General features: G+C 36.5%; 1 protein-coding gene across 1 annotated transcript in view; it reads left to right on the top strand.

Moving 5' to 3' along the window:
- Positions 1 to 18,160, top strand: part of LOC118738390 — a 20,463-nt gene extending 2,303 nt beyond the window's left edge. The window contains exon 2 of the mRNA XM_036469314.1: positions 16,230 to 18,160. Within this exon, the coding sequence (XP_036325207.1) occupies positions 16,233 to 17,642 (1,410 nt within the window). The 5' untranslated portion in view covers positions 16,230 to 16,232 and the 3' untranslated portion in view covers positions 17,643 to 18,160. The remainder of the gene's footprint in view (positions 1 to 16,229) is intronic.
- Positions 18,161 to 19,030: the final 870 nt, after the last annotated feature.

Below are 19,030 nucleotides of genomic sequence, written 5' to 3'. Positions count from 1 at the left end.
ATAAAATAAAATAAAATAAAATAAAATAAAATAAAATAAAATAAAATCAAATAAAATAAAATAAAATAAAATAAAATAAATAAATTGTGGTGGTACAAATTGTTAAAAATTTTTGAGTCTTTGCAACGCATGGAATAGAGGAAACTATTTGCAGCTTAGAAAACCTCCTTCGCGCAACACCTCAAAAATATGTGGTTCTGAATCAAGGGATAAGGACTGATACTTTCGGTTATAAAAAATTAGTTAGTAAAATTTTAAATTTTGTTTGAAGATTACTGAAGGAAAATATTTGTTTGCGATGTACATAATATTGGCATACAAATCATAACTTTGATATTTATCAATTCCTGAAAATTAAAAATCAAACCACTTTCTGCTCATAAAAATAGCAGGAAAACTTTATCGTTACCTTAAAAATAAAATGCGTAAATAATCTGTTTCTTTTGCTAAAAATAATATAATTCAGAATTATAAAGGTATGCAGTAATTATAATCTGCGATAAGAAGCGCTTCTAATGCCTATGCCTTTTTGATATACAAATTTTAAAGTAATTTTATTGGTCTCTTCTTCTTCTTCTTTTTTGGCGCTGTAACCGCCTAAGCGATTTTGGCCGAGTTCAGCAAAGCACGCCAGTCGTTTCTCCTCTGTGCCAACTGACGCCAATAGGAAACGCCAAGTGAAGCCAAGTCCTTCTCCACCTGATCTTTCCATCGCAGTGGGGGCCTCCCTCTTCCTCTGCTACCACCAGCGGGTTCCGAGTTGAATACTTTCAGAGCTGGAGCGTCGGTGTCCATTCGAACGACATGGCCAAGCCAGCGGAGCCGCTGTATTTTAATTCGCTGCACTATGTCCATGTCGTTGTAAAGCTCATACATTATTGGTCTCTACTGTGACTAAAAACATATTTGGGGTGTTCTTAAGGTACAATTAACACGCTATGCACACTAGATCAAATGGTCCTTTTTTTCTGTACAAAATTAATGAGAGTTAAAAGTCACAAACACACATACATACCTTTCAAACAATGTGTGTACATATGTATGTGCGACAACCAAAAATACATTCTTTCAAACACAGAAACACCACCTAGTATTCCATGGATAATCCTCTATCGAAATCAGCTTTAACTAGCGGCGCATAGCTGCGCCAGTCATACATATTTTTTTCTATTAATATGTTTGCGGTGGCGTATGAGCAACACTAGCTTTATCAAACCATAGTACTTTAGCATAAGCAGTTCCAGCAGCGATATTATAATTTCAGTTTTAATGGGAAGGGTCCCACCTCCTTTTCCGCCTTTCACCGCAAGTATGGTTTTGATAATATATGTATGTATGTAGCTACATCGAATTTTAATACTTTATAAAATAAGATCAAAGTAAAATAAAATAAATAATAAAATAATAATATAAAAATATTTTTCTTTCACCTTTCGCGCTTTTTATTGTTTACAGTTTATGGTAATAGGGACGATAAGAAAGTATAAAAATCGATATTGAAAAGTAAAACATCGATTTTTTTCTAAACATCGATATAACCGGCCAAAGGTAATTAGCCGTGATGGCGTTTACTTAACTAAGTGTTATCATCTTAAAAATACAACGTAAAGGTCCAGTAAAAAACAATAACAAATCCATTTTATTTTTATTCGTTACAAAGATAAAGCCAGATGATCTGTTATACAACCCTGTAAAGAATTTTCTTCTCAAAAGTACAGTGACTCAAACAATTGGCCACGAGTTGATTGCTTTTTTTTTGATATTCACAATGTTTTCCATCTTATTATTTGTTTTTTACTTTTCTGTTAAAACATTACACACGCTTTAACCAAAACCATAAAAATCAATATTTGAAGCCATATGTAAAATTTAGGAAAATTCAACAAATTTTTAATTTGCATCTTTACAACATTTTTGGGTATGCAGTTTTATAGCCCATACGATTTTAGTCCAATGAAGTGCAAGTTTCAAGTGGCTAAAAATTCAGTTGAATTTCAATATATATTTTTTTAGCAGTTTTTTCCATATAGGCATGAATTTCTTATGAAATAAATAAAGCTTTCAAAAAATCAATTATAAAAAAGTAATTAGTTATATTAAAAAAAACGCAAAATCCTTCACAAAATAAAAATTATTAAAATTCAACGCAATTTTGTATAACTGCACTTCTTGAGATTAAAATTGCATGGGCTTTAAATCTGCGTACCCAGAAATGTTTGGAATGTTCAGATTAAAAAAATTTAAATTTTAATCAAAATTTGTTGAATTTTTCTACATTTTGTATAAAGTTTGAAACTTGGATTTATATGGTTTTAGTTGAAGCTTGGACAAGTTATTTATGGATATTTTGTGTCTAATAGTGGCGCAGAAATGAAAAGAGTTGTGTGGTCTTATTTTACTGAAAACAGGAGCAAAATTAAAACAGTTGATCCTGGCATTAAATTCATATAAGCAAGTACTTGCAATCATACTTATAATTTATCGTGCTGCTTATGAATTAAGAGAAAAAATTAATTGACGCAACCGCTACAAAAAAAAGCAAAAAAAAAAAACACCTAATCAGCTGGGAAAGTTTTGCTCTTTTGCAACCAGCCATCAACAGCTAACACTAATTGCAACAAACAGCTAAGTGAATGCCATCAAATCTGCCACACAACAGCAACAACAACAACAATTACACAAATTGAAAGGGTGCAAAAGTAACGCAATGCCACCAGCACGCCATAAATCTGACACCTCGCTGATGAACCTTAGATGGGATAAGAAAGTAAAAATCAGAAGAAAAAAAAACCCTGCTAAGTAGTTGAAGCACAAAAGTGCAAAGGCAAAGACAATGCAGACTATTTATTTGAGTGTGACAACAAAGCTCAAATAAAAAAAAAAAATTAAACAGAAAAAAAACAATAATTTATACAACATATCTACAGTGCAATGAATGCGGCAGCGGGAAAAGTATTGTTAAGATTTTCACTTTCATTCGGTTCAAATGGCAGTGACTGATGCTGAGCCTTTCATTGTTGTTTCTGTTTTTGTTGTTGTTGTTGCTGCAGCTATAGTTTGTTATTATTTTTAAAGCTCTTATTTTTTTATTTTTGTTTGCTTTGATGCAGCTTATTTTGAAACCACAAACAATTTTAATTAAGTAAAACAAAAAGGCTGCGAAAGATAAAGAAATCATTTCGCTTAATTGAAAGTTTATTAAAAATGCGAATAGAAAAAAAATACGGTACAATATTATTATTAGTACAATTAGAGTCGGCAGTGTCAACGGCATTAAACAGAATGAAAAACAATTGCATGCATAATTCATATACATACATACATACATACATACATATACGAATGTACATATGGCATAGAGGTGCGAATAATGCAAAAATAAAAAATTTTATATCAGAAATGCAAAAACAAAATGAACTTTGCAAAGGCGAATGCGAGTCATAAAAGTCAAAGGGACTAAGGTGGGGCAGATATGCAGTAGTTCGTTTCCGAAGAATTTATGTAGAGGCTGTGCAGCGATAGGAAATCATGCGGGAACGATTATGAGGTCTGACTTGCTTGAAAGTCTCTCTAATATTTTAATGTTTGCGTAACAGATCTTGTTTTACCTCCATCAAGTATCAATCTATTGAGAAAAGAATGCATTCAATCAATTTGGACCAATCGACACTATTAACTATTTAGTAGATGTTAAAATAATTTGTGGCCTCATTTGGTTTCATTCGAGACTTTTAATTTCTAAGAGTCCAATTAGTACCGGAAAGATCAGGTGGACCTTATAGAACCTTAGCTAGAAAGGATATGCATTATTTGAATATACTTAGCCAACATCAGGTTGTTCATTTTTCATAACCGACTTCGTTTTCGTATGCACGGGATTATTCTGTCCAGACAGAGATAAGATACCGACCAAATGTGTTGAGGATTACGATGCTCTGGAGCACTTTTTTTGATTGCCTGATCTGACAGAATTTATACTTCATCGTGCTTAGTTAGCTACTCAAAGACGCATGACCGAGCAGCAGCTACGAAACGCTTGAACTCCAAATGCCGACTGGCTTTCCTGAATGTCCCTACATTAGGGTAGTGAACAGTGTTGCCGGATTTTGTTTTTTCAAAAAAACTGTAAATTTCCGGGAGAAGAAAATGTATTTTCGACCAAAAACAGTAGCCATCGAAAACGAAGAGGGGTTTTTAATTAAAAGTATTAGGTAAACTAAGAAATAAACCTTGCCGATCATCCCATGTTAAAATTTTTGGAACTAACCTGAGCCTTTGATGAAAATAGGTTATAGGATAGTTGAAAGTTGTTTGTGAGACAATTGTAAGACAGTACGTAGTTTGAAAGACTTTGTTTATTATTGCACGAAAGTCTTACAAAATATACTGTCTTGCCAACTTTCATGGTGAAAAACTCTCTTGACAGAAAGCACTTGTTGGATATACTGTCGCTAGGGACACGAATATCGATACCGATACTCTTACTCGATAGTTTTCAAATGATATTTTTTTGGAATCGAGTACCAGAACCCTTGAATCGTATCGAATCGCAAAGGTGCATAACACAGTTAATGGGATTAATAATATATTGTACTTTATTTTAAAAATAATTGTCTTTTATAAAATTTAAAAAAATAAATGAAAACGCTAAGATTTGAAAACTCTGGGAATCGGTCAACACTATTTGTAGTAATATTTTAAATATTTAAGGCTAATTTCCAAGTTCCAAAATGTAAAAACCTTTCCTGCTTTTTTATCAGCCGAAGTATCTGACGTCACGTTGAATGACATTACGCTACTAAAATCCCCATTGAAACATTTCTTTTTAATATTGTTTTTAAACTAATTTTTAGCGCAATTAATTTTATGTCGAGTATGTTTTTTATTGATTTCAGCGCACCCTAGCGGTTCCGTTTATTGCAAATATATGTCGTACTATGACCTACCGCTGGAAACGCCTGGTCTTTACAGAGTCCAATATTCAGATGTAATTTTTTGAATTTGGTATCGATATTGGGAATATCGAGTCTTTTTATCCCAATAATAATGGGTACCCGATATTTTTACAGCGATACTTTAAATGAGTACCATATCGATACTTTCGGTTCGATATCGTGTCCCTAACTGTCGCAATGGACGAGTGAGCATCTTCCGATATTTTATTTTATTTTATTTCGTTTTCGTCTCAATAAAATTTAAAAAAGTGCATTCTTCCTTAAGAGAGATTTCCTGAATTTACGGAGGTTGCGGTTTCATCGGGAGTGTCGGGAAAACATTTTGGTTGCATCCCGACCGCAAAATGTTTACTGATCTTCCCGATACCGCCCATTCCGGCTAATTTGAAGTCGATTCCCGGTTCAGTTGCCAGAATTGACAATTATCTTGCGAAGGACTGTGGTTAGTTGAAAGACAGTTACCAGAATTGCCCTGTTAATGTGATTATGTATTTGATGCATCCACATACCGGTTCGTGCAAAATTTAGACGCACCCTATAAAATCGACTACGTTCCGTTTATTCGCCCCACCTACACGAAGGTCATGACCTCATTCCCCTTCAAAGGCATAATGGAAATTGGACACTTTCGGGGAAAAGGAATCAATCCATATTTATATGTTTGGATCTGCACTCGATAGAAAGCTCGGTGGTGATTTCTACTGGGAACAGTTGGGTCTACCTCTCAGCTTTTGCCTTCCTATAGTTATGGTGTGCTTTTGAGGCCTTCTGCCTACGGCCCTCATACTTATGTAAATGAACTCAAATTTTCAACTTCAAACTGCATTTATAGTGAAAGAATGAAAGTTATCCAAAAACAAATTGCACTTTTGAGTTAAGCGTCCTCAATTTTACTAAGAAGCGATTTTTCATTTAAATTCGTCCGTAATTCTATTTTTGCCCACATTTCATATGGAAGGGAAGCACTGTGCGTCGAGCTAAAAACACTGATTTTTACTAATTTGAATCGGCTTCACTGCAATACAATTTTTCATGCATACAAAGTCCATTAAATATCTACTTTAATAAAAAATTTGGTACTTTTCTCGAGAAAAAACGCGATTTTTCTATGGTTTTAGCACATTTTCAAATTCAACACTTGGCAACACTGTTATAAACACAATGGCCACTTTTATACATAATTAAACAGCTGATCGTGCAGGTAGCGCCTGAGCAATGATTTATCACTCAGCAACAGCAGTTAGACTTACACAAAAATTATGCATTATTTAATTGATGATACGAAATTGGCTGCCAACAACCGTAGCCAACAGAGTACATTTACAAATCACGATCAGCGCAGTGGTGATGCCTATCAAGCGGTGACACTAATGACAATGATGACAACACTGAGCGAAACAAAGCATTCGAGGTGGCAGTGACGTGCGCTTTACACTCGCAGCAGTTGTTGCTACTGGTATCGTATGAGGCAATGCACTCGGTCATCAACAACAACAGCAGCAACAACATCAATGACCATTAGTAGCTGTAGCAACATTACAGTCAGTAACCAGTACGCGTAAATAGTAGACAGCAAGACTGACAATTTGACAAGCAATTTTTCCAACATTATCTGGGCAACTTCAATTTTGTGTTATGTCAGCGTGACGGTGTCGCAGTTGGAGTAAGTCAGCTAAAATTTTCAAGCGCATGAAAACCCAAAATACATTGTGAAAAAGAAAACAACTTTAAAACCACAGCGCCTACAGCTGAAGAGCGTAAATGACAATAAGTGCAGCGGTTAGCAGCGGTTGGCATTGGAGGTGGCAAGCAGCGCGGTCATTAAATGCTTAGCTGCTCGCTTGTCTCAAGTGGTATTTCCTCGAAAGCGGCTTGAGTATGCGCGAGCCAAGATTTTATATACATACATACATATGTACATATATACCTGTATGAACTAAGAAATGTATGGAAAATCAAAGAAAGAGAAAATTAAAAATGGACAAGTGAAGAGGTGTGACGAATAGTAGTAGACACTCCACAAGAAAACAAGCGCAGTTAACTATGGGAAATTTGTGCACTTAAATGCATGAAATATATCGAAATTTGTATTGCGTGCCCACTTACTTATGTATGTATGTATGTATGTATGTAGGTACCTTGGTTACCTTTCATTTTCATATTTTATTCATGTAGCAACAATAACAGCATAGGTTACGTAAAAATGATGATAATGAATGTTGTAACAACAGCAGACAAAACCAAAAAAAAAAAAAACACACTCGAGCATTCAAAGTGGCACAGAGAGTCTACTTTTTATTTGGAGCACATCAATAGCCCGTTCGCTGCATTGCCACCGCTTCGTATGCAACTCAACTGCGGCTGCGTGCAATGCGCGCATTACGAAATCTGCGCAGCCGCAAGCAACTCGATAAATATGCATACATACAAGCATTTTTTCTGTGATTGTATTTTCTCTCTACGCTTCCTATTTCCAAATATAAGCAATTCCACTTGGAATCCAAATTTAAATCGCTGCTATTAAGCGTCATTTCCGCTGTCTGCAATCAACTTTGCTTCGCGAACTCCCCATGAACTGTGATGTAATGCCGCGAATGCATAAAAACACAGCACACACACATGCACATTTATACAAATACACAGCCGAGCATGGAGCATGACAACAATACATAATAACGACATTCGAGGCAAACTACAGCAATTTAAAAAGTTAAAGCCACGTTAAGGCATTAGCGGCCAACAACCGGCATTCAAGCGGCATGTGAATGTAGATATGTACATACATATGTATCTTAAAATGTACATATACATACATATACAAATGTAATGACGGAAGCGCTTGGGATGCGCGCGCGTTTGAGGCTACTCGTAAAAACCAGCTGATCAGCCGTGACATTGAGGCTCTGCGACTACGAAGAGTGTAAAGTGTTTTGCTATATACATATTTATGTGTTGGTATGGGCTCACCTGTAACCGCTTGCAAACTTGGTGCGCATACTAAAACGAGCGGAAATTGGCCAACTTTGCTGTTGGCTGCCAAAATCTTGACCAGCCGATAAGCGGCCTAAAAACATTGACAAAAGAAAACCAAAAAAGTAGAAAAAATATCAACACATAACTGCTGAGAAAAAGACCAAAAAATTAAAAAAAAAAAAACGCATAACTACCAGAAAAAGTGCCTCACCCGCTATTTAAATTAAAAATAGCCAACCAATGGTTATTTAAAGCTACGACGCACAGTGGGGTAAGAAACCCATACAACGGATATTAATTATCAGGGCAATTCTGGCTAAAATAGTGAAAAGTTTTTCATTAGGCAAATGAAAGACAGATGCCAAGATAGTTCGAAAGACTTTTGTTATTCTAGCACAAAATTCTTAGAAAAAAAGCTCGCTCATTCACCAAGAATGTACATCGTTTAGCTCGCGTCGATCCAACAGCCGCAATGGTCGCAATGAGCAAGGGGCTGGTGGTCATTTCGAGATATCCGGCTCAAAAACGCGAGCAGAGAATTTTTTTCTTTTTAATTTAATTTTCTTTCAATTCATTGTCTAAAAAGAAAAAAAATATATACTCTTAATTCCATATAATTTTTAAATTTTTTATTTCAGATTTTACGTTTCTTTTAGGATTTTATTACTTTAGAAAGAAACATATTATCACTCGCATAAATTAGAAACGTATTTTATTTTGTAATTAGTTTGTTTTTTTTTCGGTTTATTTTTTTTGTTTTAGATGTCATTGTTTTAAAAAGAAAAATATTTTTTTCATTTAATTTAATTTTTTTTTTATTTTATTATTTTCTTTTTAATTTTCAGATTTTGTTTTAAAATTAAAAATTTTTAGTACTATTTTCTTCTTTTGATTTATTTTTCTATTAATTTTTCAGATTTGTTCTAAAGAGAAAACTATTTATTTTAATTTCATTTTATTTTTAAAAATATTGCTTTTTATTTTTGCTTTATTTTCATTAATTTTTAATTTTATTTTTACTTTTTTTTTTTAATTAAAAAGAGAAATTTTTTGATGTAATTTAATTTTTAAACTACTTAATGCTAAAAGGCGAACAACATAACGCGAAGACCTCGTAGTTAGCAAATCTATCTAAATATTAGCCTTTTGAAAGACAGCAAAGAGCTTTCAAGATAATTGCTAGAATTGGAAATGTCTTACGAAAGACGTTTGTGTGTTCGAAAGACTGTGGTGAGTTTAAAGACATTTTCCAGAATTGCCTTGTTAAAGCACCATCATCTTCATCATTATCATCGTTCTACATTTTCCATCTCTTCTTCTTTTGGTTCCTACAAACATCGGACCACTGTTTGAATACTATTTCATGTTCATTAAAAGTGTAATAGTTTGCTTTAGCGCGAAACGACTTTAAAATTGCTCCAAAATTACTAGAATTGAGTAGCTCTGTGTGCAAGACGGAAGTAGGCTTCCCTGTAAAAATGAACTGTGTTCTTATGGGTCATTTTAATACTGTCAAACAGTACCTTAGTTGTGTGGTATTCTTGTTAGGGAATATGGTGAAAGTATCCTGAAATCAAATTTTTCGGCAGTTTTTGAGGGCACCTGCCCCATTGTGCGGCGATGAGAAATATGCAATTGATTTATTTCTCATAAAGCTAAAGTACTTTAAATAACAACTGTGGGCGTTCGACCGTTTAAAAGAAAAAAAAAATCATAAAATACAAACATATTTGCAGCCAAATAATGTATACATATACATACATTAAGGTGGTCCTTAAATATCAAATGAGCGATTTTTTTCAGTCTCACCCCTTCAATCGGTAATACCACGGTCACAAATATCACATATTTAATATATATAATTTCGGTCCGGATTGGAGTCGATTAAGACGTGTCGCACAGGTGCCAAAATTCAGATTCCTCTATAGAGACGCAAAAAATTAAAATACATTTTTTTGCCATTTGCGATTGGAGTCGGTTAAGACGTTTTCATAGGTTAGTCTGAATTTTCGCCCCTATGCGCCACGCCTTACCGGCTCCAAAAATTTATATGTGATGTCTTCGACTATAGTAGTATCGATTTTGGGTATTAGATGAGAAAATTAATAATTTTAATTTTTTGAATCTCCATAGAAGAATCTGAACTTTGTCCCCTGTACGACCGCCTTAACCGTCTTCATTCGGGGCCAAAATTTATATGTAATATCTTCGACTATAGTAGCATCTATGTACGGGTTGAGGCTTAGGAACTCTGATGTAAAAATCTGCTCCTACATTTAAGGACCACCCTAATATACTTACATATATATGTACCCATGTGTGCCACATTCACCTTCTACAGCCGCCTCCGTTTTTCTACTTATACGCTTGCGTGACGGATGAGCTTAATGCAGCGCACACATATGTACATACAAACATACATACTTATATATCCGCAAATCCCTATTGTGCGCGCGCCCCACTTCGTGGATTTCAAAACAACAAATACATACATATGTACATATGTTTGTAAAAAACCCAACGCGTGAGCAAAGTGGCACACAAAAAGCATGCAAAAGAAGCCGATGATTTTGTATTGACAGCCAAACAAGAAAAAAGAGGCGTTAAAAGCAGTAAACATTAGTAACGCAAAGCAAAACAAAATTTCCGACAAAACAATGCGGCATTTTATTTAATTTTTTATTATTTTTTTTTCTCTTGCATTCTCCCCAACGCGAGAGCCCGAGAGTCGCCAAAGCATGCGTTCACAATTTGCTGGCGCGGCCTTTGCGCCACAAACCCTGGCCTCGCACAAACATTGGAGTCGCACCAAATGTTGTTATCGTTCACCTTCACTGCGACCGCGCCCCTTTTGCCCCTCAAGCCCCAGTGGCTGCTACTACGTCAGTACCACACACACACAAGTCATTCAAGCGAAAGTGAAAGTTTTGCTTGCTTTACCTGGGGAAAAACTCAAAGAAACTGTAAGTAATGTGAAGAAAATCGAGGTGTAGCAAAGAAGACAATAGTCTGGGGAGCAAACGAATGCACGAACATATGATTTTTTTTACATTTTTTTTTTTGCTTACGGTTTTGCATGCAGCACGTGGCTCGAATACGCGCATTGAAGTGGCGGACCATAACCCTGTCGGAAAGGCAGGTTCATATATGAGATTGATAAGGAAGGTTTTTTTACAAAACCCAGCTTAAAATGAAATCAAATTAGAAAGGCATTAGATTTGATAAATAAAGTAACGTTGTACACCTAAAAGATTTTCAACAGAACAATATTTTTACTAAGGACACAGCAATGTTCCACACCCTTCCCCCTTCTCAAGGAAGAAAAAAGTACTGATACGATAAGTATTTTCCATACGAACTAAAAGAGTTCAAACGGAACGTGCTTCGTTAAAAATTTGCTGCTAACATTCAGCAAGGCAGAAAAGTGATCCCTGAGTATGTTCTGGGCATCTGTCATTAGGTCGGCGGGGTTGTTCTTACATGATTTCGGCCAAGCCTTGGCATACTCCGTAGTCTCCTAGCTTTCTGATATACTTCACTGTGGTTTTCCAAACGAAAGGTATCTCAAGCTTTTCGCGCTAATGTCTTTCAGTCAGTCTTTTTAACGGGAAATTAGTCTGTCCGCCCTACTCACACAGTGGGGCTCTCAATGCGACATTCTTTTTTACTGGTCGTCATCATTCAAGAACTGTAACCCAATACCCAGAAGCCTCACTATATCCCATTACAACTCATAAATATACACATTTCACTTTGTCGTATTTCAAGTCAATTATTTGTGGAATTAGTATTTTGGTATACGTATGTACATTCCTACAGGGCACTCTCTCCTAGCTAAACGAATAAGCTTGCTAAATACAGTGAGCGAATATGAGTACATGCGCGTGCGTATGTTCGAGGTCATAACACTGCGGCCATAGGCTACATGAACTGTATTTGTTTTTTTTTTTTTAATTTGAACGTCGGACTAGTATTTTCTATTTCTCACATTTTCGCTGAAAAATTATATTAAACACAAAAAAAAATGTTTTTTTTTTTTGTTAAAAAAATTAATTAGTTAATACTTTATTTCCAGTGAAGTTAGAGCCGCTTATTTCCTGAAGAAGTTCATTAAGCCAAAAAAGTAAAATTAATGTATACTAAATTAAAATGAAAAGGGAAAAACAACTGACTTTAATTAACGAATTCTTAAACTAAGTTTTAAGCGAATTTAACGGTGCATTAAAAACTGAAAACAAATGCTTGGGTGGGAAATAGCGAAAAATGGTTAATAGTAAAAATTGTTAATGGTTTTACGGCAGAGCAACTGCGCACTTTGATTGTTTTTCTTCTCTATACTATCCTTTATTATTTTTTTTATGCCATAAAATATTTCTCTATACTATTTCGTATGCTTCACCGGCTAAGCTGTCGATTCGCTTTCTTGATCAATGCAACTAACTAAATTAGCGCTCGAAATAATCGTATTAAAACAGAAGCATCAAAGGCTTTTATAGCACAAATGTTAAGTTCAAAGAAAAAAAGATATTAAACCACGTATGTATGTATGTATTATTATTAAGAAATTGCGATATTTACTCAGCGCTTTTGTTTACTTTTCTTTGCACTGATTTTATGCCTTTTCAATTTATAATTGTAATTAAAGGAAAAGCGCACAGAAATCGGCAAAAAAAAAATCGAAAGTGGCGCCCAAAGTATCCGCCTTCTTCAATGTTGGCCAAATGTTCGCTTGCGCAGTTTAGTAGTATATTGCCTTCAATTAAAGTAGCATGCAGGCACTTTTAAACTACCATTTAGCATGTTTTAATTTTGTGTTCAATTTTTGTTCATTTTTGCACATCAACAAACTCTTTATGTCTCATTTTATTTTATGTCTCAATTTCATGTTTATGAGCTTTATTGAGTTTACTGATTTGCATTCGAGTTGATCCAATAACACTGGTCTACAAATTTCAACTTTTTTTCTGCGAATAAGACGGGACCTGGTGTTTCTGAACGGATTTTTCGTGCTGAACACGAATCCGGGGTCAAAAATGTCCCATCACGTCACGTTTTCGACGTGGTACAAATTTTGCATATATCAGAAATTAAAGGCTAAACCGTGCCCTTTCGAATGAGCCCTATGCCGAATTGATCGCGTGCACCCTTAAAGCAGGGGGTGTATTTGTGTTTAGGGGTGCAGGAAAAATTGATCACAGAAAGAATTTAATCTTAAACGATCATAGAAAATTAATAATGCCAAGGTTTTAACTATATTAAAAGTCGCTGATTACGAATCTGCAGTTAGATTTTAAAAATTTAAGATGACGGGTCGAATATGGTGGATATAAAAATTGGACTCCTAGACACAAATACACCCCCTGATCTAAGGGTGCATGCGATTAATTCGGCATAGGGCTCATTCGAAAGGGCACGATTTAGCCTTTAATTTCTGACATATACAAAGTTTGTAGCACGTCAGGGTTCAGCTCTACAATTTTTCAAAAATGGCCAAAAACGCTGTTTTTAGGGGTTTCAACCCCTTTTTTCTCGAAAACGTGACGTGATGGGAAGTTTTGGACCCCAGATTCGTGTTCAGCACGAAAAATCCGTTCGGAAACACCAGGTCCCGTCTTATTCGCAAAACCCTTGTAGACCAGTGTAATTTATGCATGTTGCGTATGTATGTGTTAAATGAAAGCGACTTTGTTATGCGTTTGTGGAAGAGGTCATTGATTAATAACGTGAGCTTGTCTGCAATACTGCAAACTATTTATTACATAGCAAACTCTTCGTTTTAAATTACTCTTCAGTTAAATTGATTCACATACAAAAAATCAATATAGTCGCGAATCCATGAGCCATATAAAATAAAACTGCGTTTTTAGTTTTTCTTTCTGAAGCCAGGATTTTTTTAAGGACTTTGTAATTTTAAAAGTTAAAAGTTTAAAAGTTAAAAAAATTATTTTAAAAATTCAGTACAATGTATGGGTATCAAATTAAACGGAAATTTTTTTAGATTTAAATATATGATTTTTTGACACATAAGGACGACTAAGTTTTGAAAATGTCCTTTTAAAGTTTTTTCTTGAATATTCTTGAAATTTCGCAATATTTATTTTTTTTTTAATTATATTTTAAGAACTAATATGCACATGAACACACTTTCGAATTTCGTCCTTCTCATCTTGTTAGCTTATAAAAATAAAATTAATTAAATAGGTATTTTCAATACCTATGCGTTCTGGTGAATAAAAAATTTATTTATTTTTAATTCTATAAAAAAATTATTTATTTTTTAATTCTTTAGATTTCTCTCTTTCAATTGATATCCACGCTGTTTTTCTACATCGCACGGAAGTTTTGAAAAAAAATTTTGGAATTAAGCATATCAAAGCCCTTTAAAAAAAAATCCTGTCAGTTTTCCTAGATTCGGCCCATAGTTTCGTATGTATATCGGATCGGAATGAATGGGTGAGACAACGGGGGTCCATCAGCACTTTTTCCACGATCCATCATACTTAGGGCCAATTGGTTCTTTGAATAGATTTCCTTACCCTAGAGTAAGAGATTGCATAACTGGAGTTTATTGGATGGGTAACTACTATAACGGGGTATTTGAGGTGAACGAACGAAAACGAAATTATCTCCTTGACAAGACGAAAAATATAAAAAGGCAAAAAAAAATCGAATGGCCATGCCATACTTTAGACTAAAGGGTGTATTTTTTTCCTTGTAATAACGTACTTAAGTATGTATGTGGTATTTGAAGTGAAACTTCTCTGCGCTCAATTGGCTGTAAATCCAAGGTTCCAAGAAACGAAAAAGCGAGAGGATCGATGGGCTGAAATTACAAAGTCCAACGAAGCGAAAACCCACCGATAATAGAATGGAATGGCGGTCGTGGTTGGGCACAAGTAAGACTAAGATAAAGATCTTACAACCCCAATATCTAAAGATTGTAGCACACAATATGCGAAGTGGCCTCCACAAGTCATATGTCTCATCAAGAATTTACCTTAATTTGCGGTTCAATCGATTGAGGTCTGAGCTACCAGATTGCCAATTAGTCGTGGAAATTCTCTCGTCAGTAAACAGAATTCTGTTGCTACCGTTTTTCGTGTACTGGCGAAGCAAAGCTTTTAATATTGACTTACGTTTTGTTTCAATGCTTCGGAAAGTAAGCAGGTTGGCTGACGCTGACTTTACGTCCGTGCCGTCACCTTTCGCCAATTATCGCAGCTGCCACTTTCAGTATTATCAAGACTTTCGATTGCAAGGTCGTTACCATTACACTTTAAGCAGTATAGCATCTGAAGTTACCATTCCAGATCCAATCCAGCTGTAGTACCACTTTCAGTCTTTGAGCCGTCGCTATAGAAAGATTTCACCGAGCTTCCCAAAAGAGTGTCGGGATCTCTCCATTTCTTCTTTGTAGAAAATCTAACGACGTACTTTCTTTCCAAGGAGACTCCTGATATCATTTTGTCATTAGATGTCAAAATTAAAGGGCATTGCAATGCCAACTTTATAAATAACTCTCTGTACTCGCCCCTCAATATCAGCAAAGACTCCCAATGTGTACTCACCTGCTTCCAGCCCCACTTCGGTCTTTGTTACAAAGTCACGTAGAGCTGGTTCACAGGACTTTCCGCTGGGCATGCATGTTGCATATTTACATACATACATACAATTTTTATGGAAAATATATTTCTCTTCATAAATATTTATCGCCTTTCAATACAGAAGATTGCAAAAAAAATGCATCTGACTTTTCACATCGGGATTTCTGTATACAAGTTTCTTTGGGTCTTTCCTTTTGCTAAATTTTTATTGCCAATAAAAAACGAAACATATGCGCATAAAATACTATTATATAACTGCGAACTATGTAGGTAACTGCCCTGACGAAGAAATACCTATTTCATGACATAATATGCGTACATTTTCAAATCCCAGCCAAGTGTAGCTCTTTGCCCTATGCTTTTAAAATTTTGTAATTTCCTTAGCTTAAGTATTAAGTATAACATTAAATCAAATTAAGTCTGCGCAAAAATTCCACATTCCTCAGCTGCATTACTTTATAAACTTAAAATGAATTTATGGCTTGAATTTTCACCATTAAAAGCGTTGGGAAATCGTTGACGCCACTCTTTTGATTATTTTATGTAGCATTTTCCTTTTTTTGCCGGCACTAAGCGGAACTGTAGGCAATTAAACCGAAATGCCAGCGAATTGCAGCATTTGTTTTTTTTTTCCACTTGCATGAAAACATTCCAATTAATTTATTAACGCTTTTTTTTCTTTCACGCAATTTTCCAGCGCATGCGCAACAATCAGCACATCGTAATGACGTCGCCAACGCGAGCACACGCAACCAAAGCAGCTACCGCACTTTTCCTACTACTCTCCCTCGTGTGCAGCTATGCGCAGCCACAAACGCCCGCACAACAGCAAACTGTAGAAATTACAGGCAAACCAACCATCTATAAGCCAGCCATTATACGCACAGAACTGCGCTTCGGGCGCAACCTTGATCCGGAGAAGGTGCGCGTCGTGAATGTGAAGTCCAACACAGGCGAGAATGTCGAACTCTTAGTTGGCAAGGACTCTAGGCGTGGGCGACTTGATGACGCTGCGAGTAGCTTTTTTGTGCGCAGCGCCGATGTACAAAAGCCCACGCCGCGTCCACAAAACGTCAAGCCAACCGCATTAAGTTTCCAACATACGCCGGCGCTGCTGAAGCAAGCCGAACTGGCGCGCCAAGGAAGAGACTATCAACAGCGCAAAGCTGATGCGGAAGCGCGTCAAGTTCTGAAGATACAGAATGCACTGCGCGAGGTAAATAGCGCGCAGGCGTCCGGCGGCAGAGCGCAATATGCACGTGGACTACAATTACGCAACGACGCGTACGATGGCCCGCGAGTGCATTTGGAGCCGCAACAGCGATCCGGAAATGAGTTCCATTATGTCGCGCAGTACGATGCGCCAAGTCAGCAGCAACCCATCAGCTTCATACCCATGCAGCGCAGTTCAAATGGTAACAATAAGAGTTTCTCCTTTCCCTCCGAGGTAGTTCAACCAATTGATCGTTCCTGGCAGCCACTGGAATCCGTAAACGCGCCACGCCCACGTAATTTGCGTCAAGCGCCACAACAATACAATACGCCAGCTGACACATACGCGCTCGGTGGTGGTTATAGTTTTCGTCCCATTTTTAATGAAGCGCTACGTTCTGTAGCTGAGTATTATTCGAATGCAGCGAACAACGCACGCCGTTCCGCACGTCCGAATAATATCATCACCAAGGATGTCTATGCGAGCGGTAGTAAGAAGAAGATCAACTATATACCCGCCGCCGTAGTGTTGACCTCATCGACAGCCGTCATGTCGGCTAACGGTAATACTAACAGCCACACCAGCCACAACAAATTTAGCCATAACAATGTCAACCAGCACGGTAACTATAATTCTAATAACAGATATAGTGAATCCACACCATCTAAGGTGGCAAAATTGAGGGACGCGCCGAATCCCTATGGCGCCGCTTCATCGCCAGCATCGGCTATAGTTGACGGTCCAGCAGTGACGGTGATAGAAGGCGTGCGTGTACCCGATGCGCCCGAGGATAAGATGAGAACTTGGCGGAACGCGCGTGTACTGAATAACAAGCTCGTGCCCTACCCAGACGGATACACGCCGCCAAAGGTGCAGATACAACACTTCGATAGATGAGCGAACGCACTGAAACCCGATCGAAAGTACATTCATTTGTACGGATAAACTGCCAAAAATATACTAAAAATATTTTCTAAATATATCAAACTCTGTAAACTGTATTCATAGTTAAGCGCCGTAAGGTTTTTTAAAATAATTCTTATAATTTTTGTTTGCCAGGTGTTGGCTTTCAAATTTGCTTGTTTTCTGCTATGCAAATCATTCTTGCTGTATACTTATTGTAATTTATTTATGCTATGTTATCAAAAATATGTTTTTGTTATTTATTTAAAAAATATATAAAAGTATTTTAAGTAGCTCCCGAAAACCTATTCATAGAATGATTACTTGTTCTTACTCTTTATAATCGGATGCAAGAAAATTGCCCACTTTATGTTGCAACTGGGTATTTCAGCATTTCCTCCTATCCCAAACATTAAACAAAAAAATCGTAGTTTAAGTATTTGAACTGTTAACTAAGTATTGGATTTATCTTAGGAGAAACGAATAAGAATAAAATATATATATATTGCATATTTACTTTCTTTTATTTTCAGTGAGGGTAAGTTGAGAAGTCTTTTTATTTGACTAATAAAAGAAGCACATTAAAAATATTCCTAGATCATCATGAGCTCTGTCGAGCGGGCACCTTATGGCTGAGATAGAGGGACGAAATCCAGAAGCCTCTTTTCCCCAGAGCGGTGGCTCCTAGTTTTTTCCATTTTAGGCAGCAAAAGTTTGCTACCTGGCGTCTGGTATAAAATGCAAGACTTTCCTTTAACGTCGAATCAGACCAGTTCTCCGTAAATCGAAATAGAGGTATTGGAATTCCCGCAGACACCGATCATTCAAATGTCTGCCACAGGCAAGGGTGATCGGCGAGTCACTGATGCAAAAGCGAGACAACTCAGGCGGCATTCTGTAAACATGCTTTCATAACTCTCAGCATCTCCGCATTCGGCACCTTCTGTCCTTTCTCGTCAAGGAAAACCGCAAATGGGCGAACTCCTTACCGCTGGTATCTGATCATTTTGAGGCGCCTGCTATAGCCCAAGGAGCAAAGGCGCCTCAAATTCTGACCAAAACCGACGCAAATGGACGGAAGAGAAATATGAATTGGTTCGCAATTATTTCAAATCCTGTGTCTTATTAGCTAAACATAATAACAAGCTATTTCGCTCGCTACATCATCTACATCAGGAATAATACACCATAACAATATTTTTACTTTTGACAGATCTTGCTACATACCACTGCCTCACCATCCTGTTTAGGCAGTTAAGGCTAATAAGTTATGGCGTCAGTCATATCATAATGATCATCCCCGATGCCTGAAGCTGTTTCCTAGCCACAAGCGGTGATGGTCACAGGTTAATCCACTGGCAATCTCATACTTCTCAGTCCAT

This window comes from Rhagoletis pomonella, unplaced genomic scaffold (assembly GCF_013731165.1).
Source record: "Rhagoletis pomonella isolate Grant_MI unplaced genomic scaffold, Rhpom_1.0 Rhpom_scaffold_00004, whole genome shotgun sequence".
In the NCBI taxonomy this organism is placed as follows: Eukaryota; Metazoa; Arthropoda; class Insecta; order Diptera; family Tephritidae; genus Rhagoletis; species Rhagoletis pomonella.
The sequence above is the reverse complement of the archived record's forward strand: the minus strand, read 5'-3'. Positions and strand labels throughout refer to the sequence as shown.